Source organism: Ctenopharyngodon idella, chromosome 7 (genome assembly GCF_019924925.1).
Source record: "Ctenopharyngodon idella isolate HZGC_01 chromosome 7, HZGC01, whole genome shotgun sequence".
NCBI classification, from domain to species: domain Eukaryota; kingdom Metazoa; phylum Chordata; class Actinopteri; order Cypriniformes; family Xenocyprididae; genus Ctenopharyngodon; species Ctenopharyngodon idella.
Genome location: NC_067226.1, coordinates 47,119,735 through 47,132,645, shown reverse-complemented (window position 1 = coordinate 47,132,645; position 12,911 = coordinate 47,119,735). Strand labels below are relative to the sequence as shown.

General features: G+C 37.9%; 1 protein-coding gene across 1 annotated transcript; it reads right to left on the bottom strand.

Moving 5' to 3' along the window:
• Positions 1-229: 229 nt before the first annotated feature.
• spg7 (SPG7 matrix AAA peptidase subunit, paraplegin) lies at positions 230-12,875 on the bottom strand. Its single transcript, XM_051901099.1, has 17 exons — positions 12,440-12,875; positions 11,660-11,759; positions 11,429-11,512; positions 9,898-10,139; positions 9,649-9,788; positions 9,046-9,148; positions 8,836-8,961; positions 6,967-7,129; positions 6,702-6,875; positions 6,047-6,171; positions 5,291-5,393; positions 5,108-5,218; positions 4,883-4,998; positions 2,930-3,086; positions 2,436-2,599; positions 2,221-2,298; positions 230-890 (listed from the first exon to the last, which is right to left on the bottom strand). Exons 1-17 carry the CDS (start codon positions 12,593-12,595, stop codon positions 675-677), a joined length of 2,358 nt encoding a protein of 785 aa, XP_051757059.1. The 5' UTR covers positions 12,596-12,875; the 3' UTR covers positions 230-674.
• Positions 12,876-12,911: the final 36 nt, after the last annotated feature.

Here is a 12,911-nt window from a genome sequence, read left to right as displayed (position 1 = left end):
CTGTATTTTTTGCGAAGAGACTTAGTTTGCAGTGGTTGTTTTGGCAATTTTTATATATATATATATATATATATATATATATATATATATATATATATTATATGAAATAATAACAGGAAACACTTTATTTTAGTGTTCTTGTTACACATGTTGCATGTAGTTACTATAGTAATAACTAAAATACATTATTTAAGATTAATCACATAATGCTCAATAAAAACTCTTGGACTTTAAACACAAATGTAATAATTTATTACATATGGTGCAGAATATCCACTGACTTCAGACACACTGCTAGCAATGCTTACCTGGTCTTACAAAACCAGTTTGATCTGGTCTGGAAAGAAGCTCAAAAAAGCACAAATATTGTTTTAAAAACAGATTTCATGCAATTTTCAAAGGAGGTTTCTACTACTCTTTAAAAGAGTGGTTCCTTATTGAGAAAAACACAGTATTGCTCTTAAATGCTTGATTGATGCTTGTATGTTGCTTTTTGTTTCAATTAAATGTCCTAAAGACATATAAAATATAATTACTGGCCAAAATAATATATTTTTCATTCAGTCAGATCAGGTCTAACTGGAACATCAGGGGCGAGAACAGCAGACACATTTCCTTTTTTTTTTTCTTCCCTTAAAAGTCCACTCTTGGACTTCCACATGTGTTGTGGAAGCTCACGCTGGGCTCAGATTGATGTCATCATCCTTGTCTTTGCGGATCGGTCTCTGCCGTCTGCGTGGCTCATCTTCCCCTGTGTCCTGCTTGTCTCTTTCGGCCTCCACCCAGCTTTGAGGGGCGATCATCTTTTTGGGTCCAAACGGAGAAGGTCCCAGCAAAGCCTCGATGTCATCGTAGTTGACCACCTCCCTCTCCAGCAGGGTATTAGCCAGCTGAAAACAATCACAGCAAACAACAACAATAAGTCACCATGGAAGATAAAAAAAAGTCAGATTTTTTACCTGGAAAAACAATTGAAAATGTTTGATCATTTTTAGCTTGTGATTTGTAATTTCTACTCTGATCCATAATCAAATAAAGAGGAAATGCTCATTTTGGCGGTTTTGCAATAATATATGTTACATAAGAGAATAGAGACCTCAAAAAGAGAAGTTATTATTAATAGTTATTATAGAAGTTATTTATAGTGTATTATGTATCTGAAACTGGAGCACGTTAACATGACATCATATCCTGTAGTCCATATTCACTGAGGGGTCCAAGATAATTTCGCATGCTTAAAATCTTATGTGTGAATGAGAATGTAATGAAAAAATGTGAGTGTATTATGAAAAGTATGAGAAAAAGAGAAATGAATTCGAAACTCGGTAAATAAATAACAACAAAAAGTATTTTCTTCATACTAAGTGTAAATAGTTTTTAGACGCTATTTATACTTAGTGCAAATATTGGAAGATACTATATGCACCTCAGTGTATTGTAGTACATTATGAAAGAGTATAACAGCATATTCAGCGATATGATTATATTTATTAAAATCATAAATGGATGCCGCCTTATTGGGACATTACTTGCACAAGGCACTAACACTGTGTCCTAACCAGATGCGAAGAGATAAGATTTCAGCGACAAGCAATTTGTTTGTCCACACCAGACACGACACAACTACAAGACGTGAAAAAATAAATAAAAAATCACAGCCAATCAGAAGAGTGTGTGGGCGGAGTCTCTCTGCAAGTGCACTGCACTCGCAAACAAATCAATCAAAAATCACAGCCAATCAGAAGAGCGTGCGGGCGGAGTCTCTCTGCAAGTGAACTGCACTCGCAACAGAATGGATGAGTACAAAATCAAATTCATAAATATTACACCATTTTAACATTACTAAAAATACAGAGTGACTGAAACGATCTTTGTCACAGAATTATCCATTGCCGCTTTCAGTATGGCTATAAAGGTCACACAAAATGATATTCAAACTCAAATTAGACGCTTATAACATTAAATAAAGCAAATAATCAGTACTTGAAATTATCATTGTCATACTTTGTATGTTGTTGTTCCAGCCGCGGCTGGTAAGGACAAAAACTCTGATTAACATGGAAAAGGTGCCTTTTATCACGTATCGTGGCGTCTGGTTAGGACACGGTGTTAAGAACATTCTTATAAAGAATTTATCTTAATTTCTTAACTTCTTTCTAAAAAAGATTTTCAGGGAAACAATTATCTTGCTATGCTTACAAGGATGTGAGCACGACTTACCAAAATAAGTTTGTCTCTGTTGTCCAAAAGCAATTTCTCTGTGTGCCTGTAGGCCTTTGCTATTAGCAACTTAGCTTCCTGAACATGAGAGAAAAGAATACATATAAATAACCGCACACAAATATTCAAGACAACTGATATTTAACACCCGGGCGAGCCTCTGTAACATCCCATCAGAGTGAGGTCACCCATGCCACACCAGTTCTTGCACTCACAAGGTCCATCTGCTGCTGGAGGCCTTGGCTGAACGGTCTCCGTCCAATACCTCCCTGATCCTCAGAGTCAGGGAAGGACACATGGCCCACACTGGCAACCATCCCATACTGCTTCACCATGGAGTAGGCCACCCGGGTCACCTTCCGCAGGTCATCCTGAGCACCTACGAGGAGTTTACAAGTTAACTGACGTCTAGTAATACCTATGAGGTCGTGTCAGTGTCTGTACCACAAAAGACCTTACGACAGCGGTTACTTAACCACACCCACCGCATTTCAAGGACGGGCACTCTATCCGTCAAACAAAAAGACGTACCTGATTAATCTGGAATAAAGCTACATGATTAATCATTTAAAGATCTCGATTCAAACACCCATGCGATCTCATTCCTAAATGACAACGATTCGTCTACGTCTATTAAACCTGTGACAAGTACAGCGAACTTTGAGAACTGCTTTGGCGCTGGCACTACATAAGTGTGTAGATGACATACCTGTGGTGACCTTATTGAAGGTGATGGCCTCAGAGGCTCGTCCACCCAAAGCCATGCACATCCTCTCAAACAGCTGCTCTTTGGTGAACAAATACTGATCCTTCGGCAGCATCTGAGCAAAGCCCAAAGCGGCATTCGTCCTGGGAGCTATTGAAACCTGACAAGAGATCAAAAGACCAGCCCATCACAATGCAAATATATAATCTAATATATTATATAATACCTAATAATATAGTATAGGCAAAATATAATAATATAATTTAATATATCTATGTCTTAATGCCACACTGTCTTTGTCATTCTTAATTATGGTCCAAGCACCTATTGTATCCGTTGGCGTTCATATTCTTCTTCTTCCGCTCTGGAAGTCTATGGCAGCCCATAGAACTGCTTGTGGGAAAGTTATGAAATTTGGCACACTGATAGAGGTCAGTCCTAACATTAACCACACCAGTTTTGGAGTCTCTAAATCAATGCCTCTAGCGCCACCACCTGTCCAAAAATTCACTTATGTTTATGCTAATAACTTCTGGACCATAAGGGTTAGAAACATAATTCCTTTTTTCCTCTGATTCCTCGTCTCAAGACTATTCGATTGCACCATTTTCTATTTTAAATTTTTTGAAAAAAAAAAAAAAAAAAATCGACAATTTCAAACTCCTCCTAGGCTGATTTTCATGAAAATTGAACCAGATCATCTTCAGACCATACAGACAAAAAGTTGTGGAATTCAAATTGATTTGTCAAACCGTTTTCGAAAAACGTGCAAATGAATTTTATGTAGCGCTTGCGAAAAATAGACGTAAGCCTCTATCTCCTCAACGCTTTATCGTATTCAGACCAAACTTGGCCCATGTCATCACAAGCATAACCTGAGGCTACATTTTGAATTTTGTAGTCAAATGCTGTATTTTATGAACGCATGAACGTATCATTACAAAACTCGTTATGGGTCATCGGCACGATGCCCTGAAGGAGCCTGAGAAGTTTTGGACCAACACCACCTAGTGGTGAAAAAAAATTATTTACATGCTTATAACTTTTGATGTTGTTGACTTATTTTCATCTCCTCGGATTCCTGAATTCTTGCCGAGTCCAACGATACCAAACATGCTAGGTTTTGCTTTATGGTTAATGCAACGTTGTGATTTAGCGTTTAAACAACATTCGCGAATATCTAAGAAATTGTTAGTCCGATTGAGACGAAACCACTGTTGAAAAATTGAAAACATAGGTCGTTGACTATACGCTAATGGCCAAATATCAAAATTTTGATAGTAAGTGGCAAAAAAATGCAATCAAAGTCAGGTGGGTAATTTTTTATGTGTTCATACATATAAATGTTTATAAGTTCTAAACAAAATGAGATATTTTCACCAAAATTGAAATGCTTTTGTATGGGGGCACTCTGAGGACACACAAAAAAGGCGGTGGGACTGCGCCACCATAATTGAACAAAATATGAAATTGGCTCTAACTACAGTACTGTTGGTCTAATCGATTTCGAATTATCTTTGTCCCCGTTGCTATCATAGTCCATTATGACATTGTTGGTCTGATGCTAGCTTCCTTGTTTGCTTCTGTTGTGCTTGGCCCCTTAATTGCTGCTTGCAGCTATATTTCAAAATCAAATGTTAATTTATTAATAATATCCATTTCTGGTAATCCCAGGTTGCTAAGGTAACGTAAGTTTGTTTACGTATCAAACTAGTGTCCACAAGAAATAGATGCTGTCCCTCAACGTCGGATTCCACAAATTCACATCGCATTGCCAAGACATAACTTCGACAAAACGATCTCATGGCCGCAACATATTATCACGTTCCCACAAGTTAATATGTTGTGGCCAAGACAAAACTAAGTGAACCGAAGATGTCCCCTCTCATTCACCGTACACAATTCGCATGGACCACTTTTATAGTACTTTTTAGAGCTTAGCCCAGTGCTGCTTACCTTCATGACAGCTTCGGTGTGTTCTAGCAGCCATCCCACTAAAGCATGACCAGACTCATGGAAGGCCACTATCCTCTGCTCTTCTTTAGACAAGATTTTACTCTTCTTCACACTCCCTACATGTCACACACAAAATCAAACAGATGCTGATTGTGTAGAAATCTCTAATGTAATATCATAGTACACTATTTTTTTTTAGCTCAAATGAATCTAGGAGCTGAATACCTGCAATGACTCTCTCCACAGCATACTCAAAATTAAAGGTGTCAATGGACTTGTAACCCTCTCTGGCAGCATGAAGGGCGGCCTCATTGCAGATGTTGGCGATGTCGGCCCCTGGAAATATGAACAGTGTGTCAGATGTGGTGTGAGGAGATGATATAGTCACATAGTCAAAACATCACTCACCACTGAAGCCTGGTGTCAACTCAGCCAGACGCAGGGAGTAGAAGTCTGCCGGCTGTGTGAGCTTCAGGATCTTCAGGTGTTGCTCAAAGATTTCCCTCCTCTCCTAGAACACAATCAGCAGGAGTAAATAATGAATAGCTGATGACGGGTTGTTGAATTATTGAGAATTAACCCACCCCAGAGGTGCTAATATGAAGTGAAGTGGTCATTACACCTTAGGTGTGCATTAATTTTCCATAACTCAACAGTCTGGAGACAACTGAATTATTCCATGTATACTACAATTTCCTCCACACATACACTACCATTCAAAAGTCTGGAATTATTACGATTTTTTCAAAGAAGGCTAAAATCAAAAATACAGTAAAAACAGTAATATTGTGAAATATTATTATAATTTGAAATAACAGATATCTATGTGATTATATTATAAACTGTAATTTATTCCTGTGATCAAAGCTGAATTTTCAGCATCATTACTCCAGTCTTTAGTGTCACATGATCCTTCAGAAATCATTCTAATATGATAATTTGCTGCTGTACAGCATGTTTATCTCAGGACATTTATTAGATTTTGCTTAGAAAAACAGCCCAATTCACCATTACTAGATTAAAAGTCCCCAGAAAGAGCACAGAGAAGTGATGTACAAATGTAATACAGTCAGCAAATCTTCATAGTCAATCATTCACAGTTGGAACATCTGACAACCAATCAGAATCAAGAATTCTGTAGCTGCTGCTTTGACCCTTCATTACCTGAAGAGTTGGCAGGTCGATAAATATGTGTCTATCAAGCCTGCCCGGTCTCATGAGTGCATTGTCCAGAATATCTGCCCGATTAGTGGAAGCCAGGACAATCACATGATCTGTGGTACCCATTCCTAGAAAAGAGAGATGGAAAATATGTTGATAATCTCAGATTGAAGGTCACGTGTTCATTAGACTAATTCAAATTCTTTCTTACCAGTAAATTAATCCTTTAAATGAATGATATTTGAAAGCTGGAGTAACGATGCTGAAAATTCAGCTTTGCATCACAGGAATAAAATACATTTTAAAATATAATAAAAACTTGAACTTAAGCGTTCACTTAATCAAGAGTAGCAAATATAGATATATTTATTAAAATCAACCGAAACAAAAAGGCAGTGCAGGTTCATGTACAAACTTTTATATACAGAATTTCTCAAATAAAAGTTAAGTGTACACATGTGGGAGAAAACAACATGCAAGGTCTGAGGTAAAATGATTTTGTTTTCTGCTCCAGATGTACACAAAATATTGTAACATTAACATGACAGTAACAGAACATAGCCTTTGTAAAAAACAAAGTAAAACATAAATAATAATGTAAACGATTAGTATTGTCAATGTCGACTCGGAGCAGTATTGTTTTGTCGACTATTCTTACCGTCCATCTCCACCAGCAGCTGGTTGAGGGTCTGCTCTTCCTCTGTGTTTGAGAAACCAGACATGTTTGTGGAGCGTTTCTTCCCCACAGCATCAATCTCATCGATGTAGACGATGCATGGAGCTCGAGCTCGAGCCTCTTTGAAAAGACTTCGCACTCTTGCGGCACCAAGGCCTGGGTGGGGAAAGATCGTTCAGACTGAAATATGAAGATCTGACAATGGCATCCGGATAATAATCTCTGTATATTTAACAGTCTTATTTACCTCCAATCACCTCCACAAACTCTGAACCTGCCATGGCGAGGAAGGGCACCTGAGCCTCTGTCGCCACTGCCTTAGCAAGCAGGGTTTTACCACAGCCAGGGGGCCCCAGAAGCAGAGAGCCTTTAGGTACTTTGGCCCCAAGCTGAAGGTATCTGTCTGGATTCTTCAAAAGAAAACAATTATCGTTAGTGTTCTTCTGCTCTTGAGTCTATGTCAGCCCATAGAACCGCTTGTGGGAAAGTTATGAAATTTGGCACACAGAGAGAGGATTGTCTGAACTGTTACTATACCAAATTTGGAGTCTCTAACTCAAACCCTCTAGCGCCACCAACTGTCCAATTCTGCACTCACGTTTATGCTAATAACTTTTGAACTGTAAGTGCTAGAAACAAAATTATTTTTTTTCTCAGATTCCTTTGTTTTGATTAAAAAAACCTTCTTTTAACTTTTTTGAATTAGATCATCTTCAGACCATGCCGACAAAGATATAGAATTCAAGTTGATTCATCAAACTGTGCTTGAATAACACGCAAATGAATTTGATTAAGAGCACGCCAAATTGGACGTGAGACTATTTCTCCGCAATGCGGAGAGATTATTCTGATTATTTTGACCAAATTTGGTGTGTGTTATGACAACCATGACCTGAGGATACCTGCACAGTTTTGGCACAGTGCCACCTAGTGGTCAGGAGATATAAAAAATTGCTCTTTTTGCCTATAAATTCTAAATGGTTTTAGATTTCTGGTGTCATGCCGAGTTGAACAATGTCTAATTTTCCCATGTCGGCTATTTTAATTTTGTCGTAAAATGCTATATTTTACTAACGCATTAGCGTATTGTTACAAAACTCTGTCACTGGAATCATGCCCTAAAAGTACTCAAAATGTTTTGGGGCAGTGCCACCTTGTGGTCAAAAATTATAACAATTTCAAAGAACGCTAATAGCTTTTGATCAATTTTGTCTATTTTAATGAAACTAGTATTGATAGATTCCATTACTCATTGTTGCAGTTGCTCTGAAGCTTCCACCTATGCTGGCATAACTCTTCATGTCTTTTTGTGCTTGGTTTTCCCGAATATCAGCACAAATGTGATATTGATTTTATACAACAGTTCAATAAACAAGAAATTAATATTGTGAGTTACATTTCTGACACAAAATTATCAATATGGTCTGTTTTTACTCTATTTTGCCAACAGAAATAGTTCCAAACAAAGCTGTAACAGCAGTGTTTCATTCCTGAATGAATCAGCAATGATTCAATGATCCATTCATAAAGGCTGCCATTTGCTTCGTTCCTGAATGAATCAGCTGTTTGTACGAATCGGTTGAATGAATGATTCAATGACTCGCTCATTAAGACAGTGACTTTTCCGCCACCTACTGGCGGTTTTAGTTTCATATTAAAAGGATCATTTCATTTTTTTCCCCCAAAAAACATTTAATATTTCAATATTCAAATATTATTTTTAAAACATTAATTTCATAGCATTATGTAATTATAATTGCAGAGCAAATAATCTAAATGCTTCTTTGGATGCAGCTTCTGTGCCACTTCTGCAACTTCTGTTGACACTGATTTTGTTTGGTTGATAACAGCCTATAGTGTCTTATTATTCTAACTTAATTTACTCATTAAATGTAATGAGTCAGTTGTCAATATCACACATCCCTAGTTTACACTAATGCATGTCATAGTGTCACCTTGCACTGAGAATGCCACACGTACTTGCACTGCATTATGAATTGTGCTCTGACACATTTCAGAATGTAGAGTCAAGTAAATTTAAGCATGAATAACTAGAAGATATCACCCACACATATTTGGAAATAGTGTTTTGAGCCTAACTTTCAGATGCCCTTACCTTTAGATAGTCCACAAACTCTTTGACTTCCATCTTAGCCTCATGCATACCCGCAACATCTTTGAAGCTTACGCCTTTCCCAGATTTCCCATCGACAATAGTGAATTTAGCCATTTTCAACTGATTCTGGTGGAAGAGACAGATGATTTGACATCACAAATCATTTAATAGTAATATAAAATGAATACATATGAAGGAATCTTGACTTACAAATGCACTAAAGCCGCCATCTCTCCCACCCATTCCTGCCAGTCGGAAGATGTACCAGAGGATTGCAACCCCAATGGCAGCCATACCGAGCGCATAAAGGGCACTGTGGAGGAAAATAAACTTATCTAGTTAGATTCTGTTATGACAACAGTCAAATTTAAAGGGGTGGTTGATTATGATTTAACTTTTTTAACTTTAGTTAGTGTGTAATGTTGCTGTTTGAGCATAAACAACATCTGCAAAGTTACGACACTCAAAGTTCAATGCAAAGGGAGATATTTTGGACAACACAAACCAAACTCTTCCGGTCTTAGCTACAACTACAGTCAGTGTTTGAGGGCGGGGCAAAGTAGACGCTGTTCGCAAGCAGCCAATGAAAACCGGGTTAGGCCGGCATTATGCAAATAAGAAGTGAGAGTGGAATTATTGACGACTCGTTGCGGCAGTTCAGATCACTTTGATCTTGAAAACTTTGCAGATCTTTTACATTCATAAACAGCTCTATTACACAATGCATGAAATGCAATATTAGGAAAAGGCACTTTAATGTCTTCTTTCAGCTTGCGGGGTTTGCCTGCTCAGTGGAAAGCACAAATTACTCACTTCCCAAAGAAGCCTGTACGCTTGTAGGTCACTGGTATTCTGTCTTTGGCATCTATATTCAGCTCTTCCTCTGCTGCTCTAAGCTTCTCCTCAAACTTGTCAATGTTGGCCACCTGCATTCGGTACATCAGGGCCAGTCTCTACAACAGACAACAGGACAAATAATGAAACTGGAATTGATAGCAACATAATGATAACAATTATTTTAAAATCAAGTATGGCACTAATCGTATGTGAAATCGTACGTACAGGTCTTCCGAAGATGACTGCACCAGGGTGAAGGTAGATCTCGACAATGTCGCTCTCTGGTACCACCTGTACTCGCGACACCTCCCCTTTGGCCAACATTTCATTCACAAAATCATTCCAGGATATGTTCCCCCCACTGGTATTGATGGAGTTGAGCAAGCTCATGATGACAGCGATAATAAAAAGTGTGCGCAGTCGCTCCCTATACATCTGATCCTCTTGCTCTCGTCTCTTTTTCTCTTCTAGGGAAGAAAATTAAAGCAAAGTAAGCATGAATAATTTGGCATGAAGGTATATCCGAATTATTTGAGTTGGTCAACAAATTGCATCTCACTTCATGGTCTCTAAACAAAATAATTTTAGCTCAAATAAACCATAGCCATGTATTAAGCAGGACCATTTAGCGGTGTGCAATATGTATAATCTATGATAATATTGTAATTGTTGTTTTGCGAACAATGTGCGAGCTGATATTATCGAGTATGTCACTCAATTCACAAAAACCAAACAAAAACACACCTTTAGATTCCATGCTTTCACTGTGATATTCTTATTAGAATAATAAGAATATAATTCCAAACAAAGATGTTACTGCGTTTCATTGAATGAATCGTATGAGTGAATGATTCAATAACTCATTCATAAAGATAGACACTTGTGCTGCGTCCCAATTTGCCTACTTATACTATGCCCTAAAAGTATGTACTTTTTAAGTGAAGAAATAGTACATACTTTTAAGTGTGTAGCAAAAGAGTAGACAAGCTTTGGGACATCCACACTTCGAAAATTTACCAGAAATACTAGACCATCCAGGGACTTTTGGTATACTCTTTTCAACATACTATGCTTTGGGACACACTTATTGTAATCTCACATACTATTTAGGATGGATAGTAGACATTGGGATGCAGGGTTGCTTCATTTCTGAATGAATCAGCCGTTTGAAACAAATCGATTGAATGAATGATTCAGTGACTCACTCATTGACACAGTGACTTGCTGCCACCTACTGGCGTTTTTAGTTTCATATATAAAGTCGCGATAGTCTTTTCTTCTCTATTGTGACGTGTAACAGCTTCTCAAACAAGAACAAATGTAGGGTGGGGCTTGATTTTGTCCTTGGGAATTGGTTGGATGGTTGTGGTTTGCTTTTGGTGGATCTTATGTGAGTGTCAGTTTGCCCTGCCTTCGCGCCAGTAAAAACACCAGAAGAGATGTCGCTGCAAGTTGTTTTGATTGAAGTCAGCATGAAATGTAAGTTGTGATAGTGTTTTCTTCCCTTATGTGACGTATATCAGAGTGAAGCGGCTTCTGGATTGAGAAAAAAAATGTAGGGCGGGACTTGATTTCGTCCTCAGGAATTGACTGGATCGTAGGAAGTTGGGTGTTCTGCTAGCTAAATGCCAGTTGTGGAGGATATTTAATCCCTCCAGGTTGATATAACACTCCTCTACTTTGTTTTTGGGATTCTGGTTACCCTGTCAAGGTATATTTTGTGATGATAACTATTGATTCAAAAATAACAAAATACCTTCATCCTCCTCTGGGGTCTTCCCTTTCCCACCCTCTTTCTTTTCATGTCTTCTGTTGGATGTGCTGAAATAATGAGTAGTGCCTGACAGATGTGAAACATATTCCCATTATAAATACACCAGGAGGACTTATAACATGAATCAGAACAAGCATTAAGATTTATAAGAAGTCAAAAGCTCTGCATCACTACTTCGTCCAGCCAAAACATTAAAATAAACCAACTACTTACCTAATAGTTTCCACAGTTTCATAGGATTTGTGACCAATTTGTGGCGACATTGGAATTCAAGTCCAATAAGCCTTGGGATTAAAGGCTTTGTCAAAATGTTCTGTGAAACAACGGCAACTTGGTTATCACCCAAGGGCATGCTGAACTTCATATTATAGGGTAAGTTCACCCAAAAATGAAAATTCTGTCATTAATTACTCACCCTCATGTCGTTCTAAACCCGTAAGACTTTCATTCATCCTTGGAACACAAATAAAGATCTTTTTAATGAAATCTGAGAGGTTTCTGTCCCTGCATTGACAGTCTATGCAACTACCACTTTTAAGCCTCAGAAAGGTAGTAAAGACATAATTAAAGTAATCCATGTGACTCCAGTGGTTTAACCTCAATTTTATGACACGAATTTACCACTTTATTTACAAAATATTAACCACCTCTGATGTGTTCACGCAACAATGTTGGAGATTCATATTTTGAAAGTTTTTTGTGCAAACAGTTCGTAACACTGAGGTTAAATCACGTGGATTACTTTTATGATGTCCTTACTATCGTTCTGATATTTGAAAGTTGTAGTTGCGTAGACTGTCAATGAAGGGATAGAAAGCTCTCAGATTTCATTAAAATATCTTCACTTGTGTTTCGAAGATGAGCGAAATTCTTACAGGTTCGGAACGACATGAGGGTGAGTAATTAATGACAGAATTTTCATTTTTTGGGTGAACTATCCCTTTAACAAAAATAGTTTACATAATACTTGGTCGTCCGTTAAAAAAACCCCACCTGAATGCGTCCTGATTTCAGACCTCTTGTGTTTGGAGTCACTAGATTGTTCTCCAGGAGTTTTCTGCTGGTTTGAAAACAACTGAAACGAGACGACAACGACCAAATCCGTTTGTCGTAACATTTGCTTCCACGCAGCAAAAGTAACGCTGCCATACTAAACGCTAGTGTATCGCGTCGCTTGGACCAAAGACATACTATGAATGCCAGTCTTTAATGTGACCTCTTTAAGAGCTGATATAACACAACTGTCATTGTGATTCTGCAGGTCTTAACCAACACAGCCAAATATAGCTGCTGATAAATAACAACCGCGTCTTCTACTCGGATGTTTCGGAAATATGCAAAAACAAATAAAACGTTTAAATAAAATACTGTCTATACAAAGACGTTACAAAGCTGAAGCCGTGAACTCTATTGATGTTTACCGTACAGGCTTTGAGAAACATGTCTGTCGAACTTTCACCTTCGG

Coding starts and splice junctions, on each gene's coding strand:
- spg7 (XM_051901099.1), bottom strand. CDS start 12,595: ATGGCAGCGTTACTTTTGCTGCGTGGAAGCAAATGTTACGACAAACGG. Junction 9,789..9,897: donor CAGTCATCTTCGGAAGACCT/GTACGTACGATT, acceptor TGTCTGTTGTAG/AGACTGGCCCTGATGTACCG. Junction 9,149..9,648: donor CGTACAGGCTTCTTTGGGAA/GTGAGTAATTTG, acceptor TTTCCTCCACAG/TGCCCTTTATGCGCTCGGTA.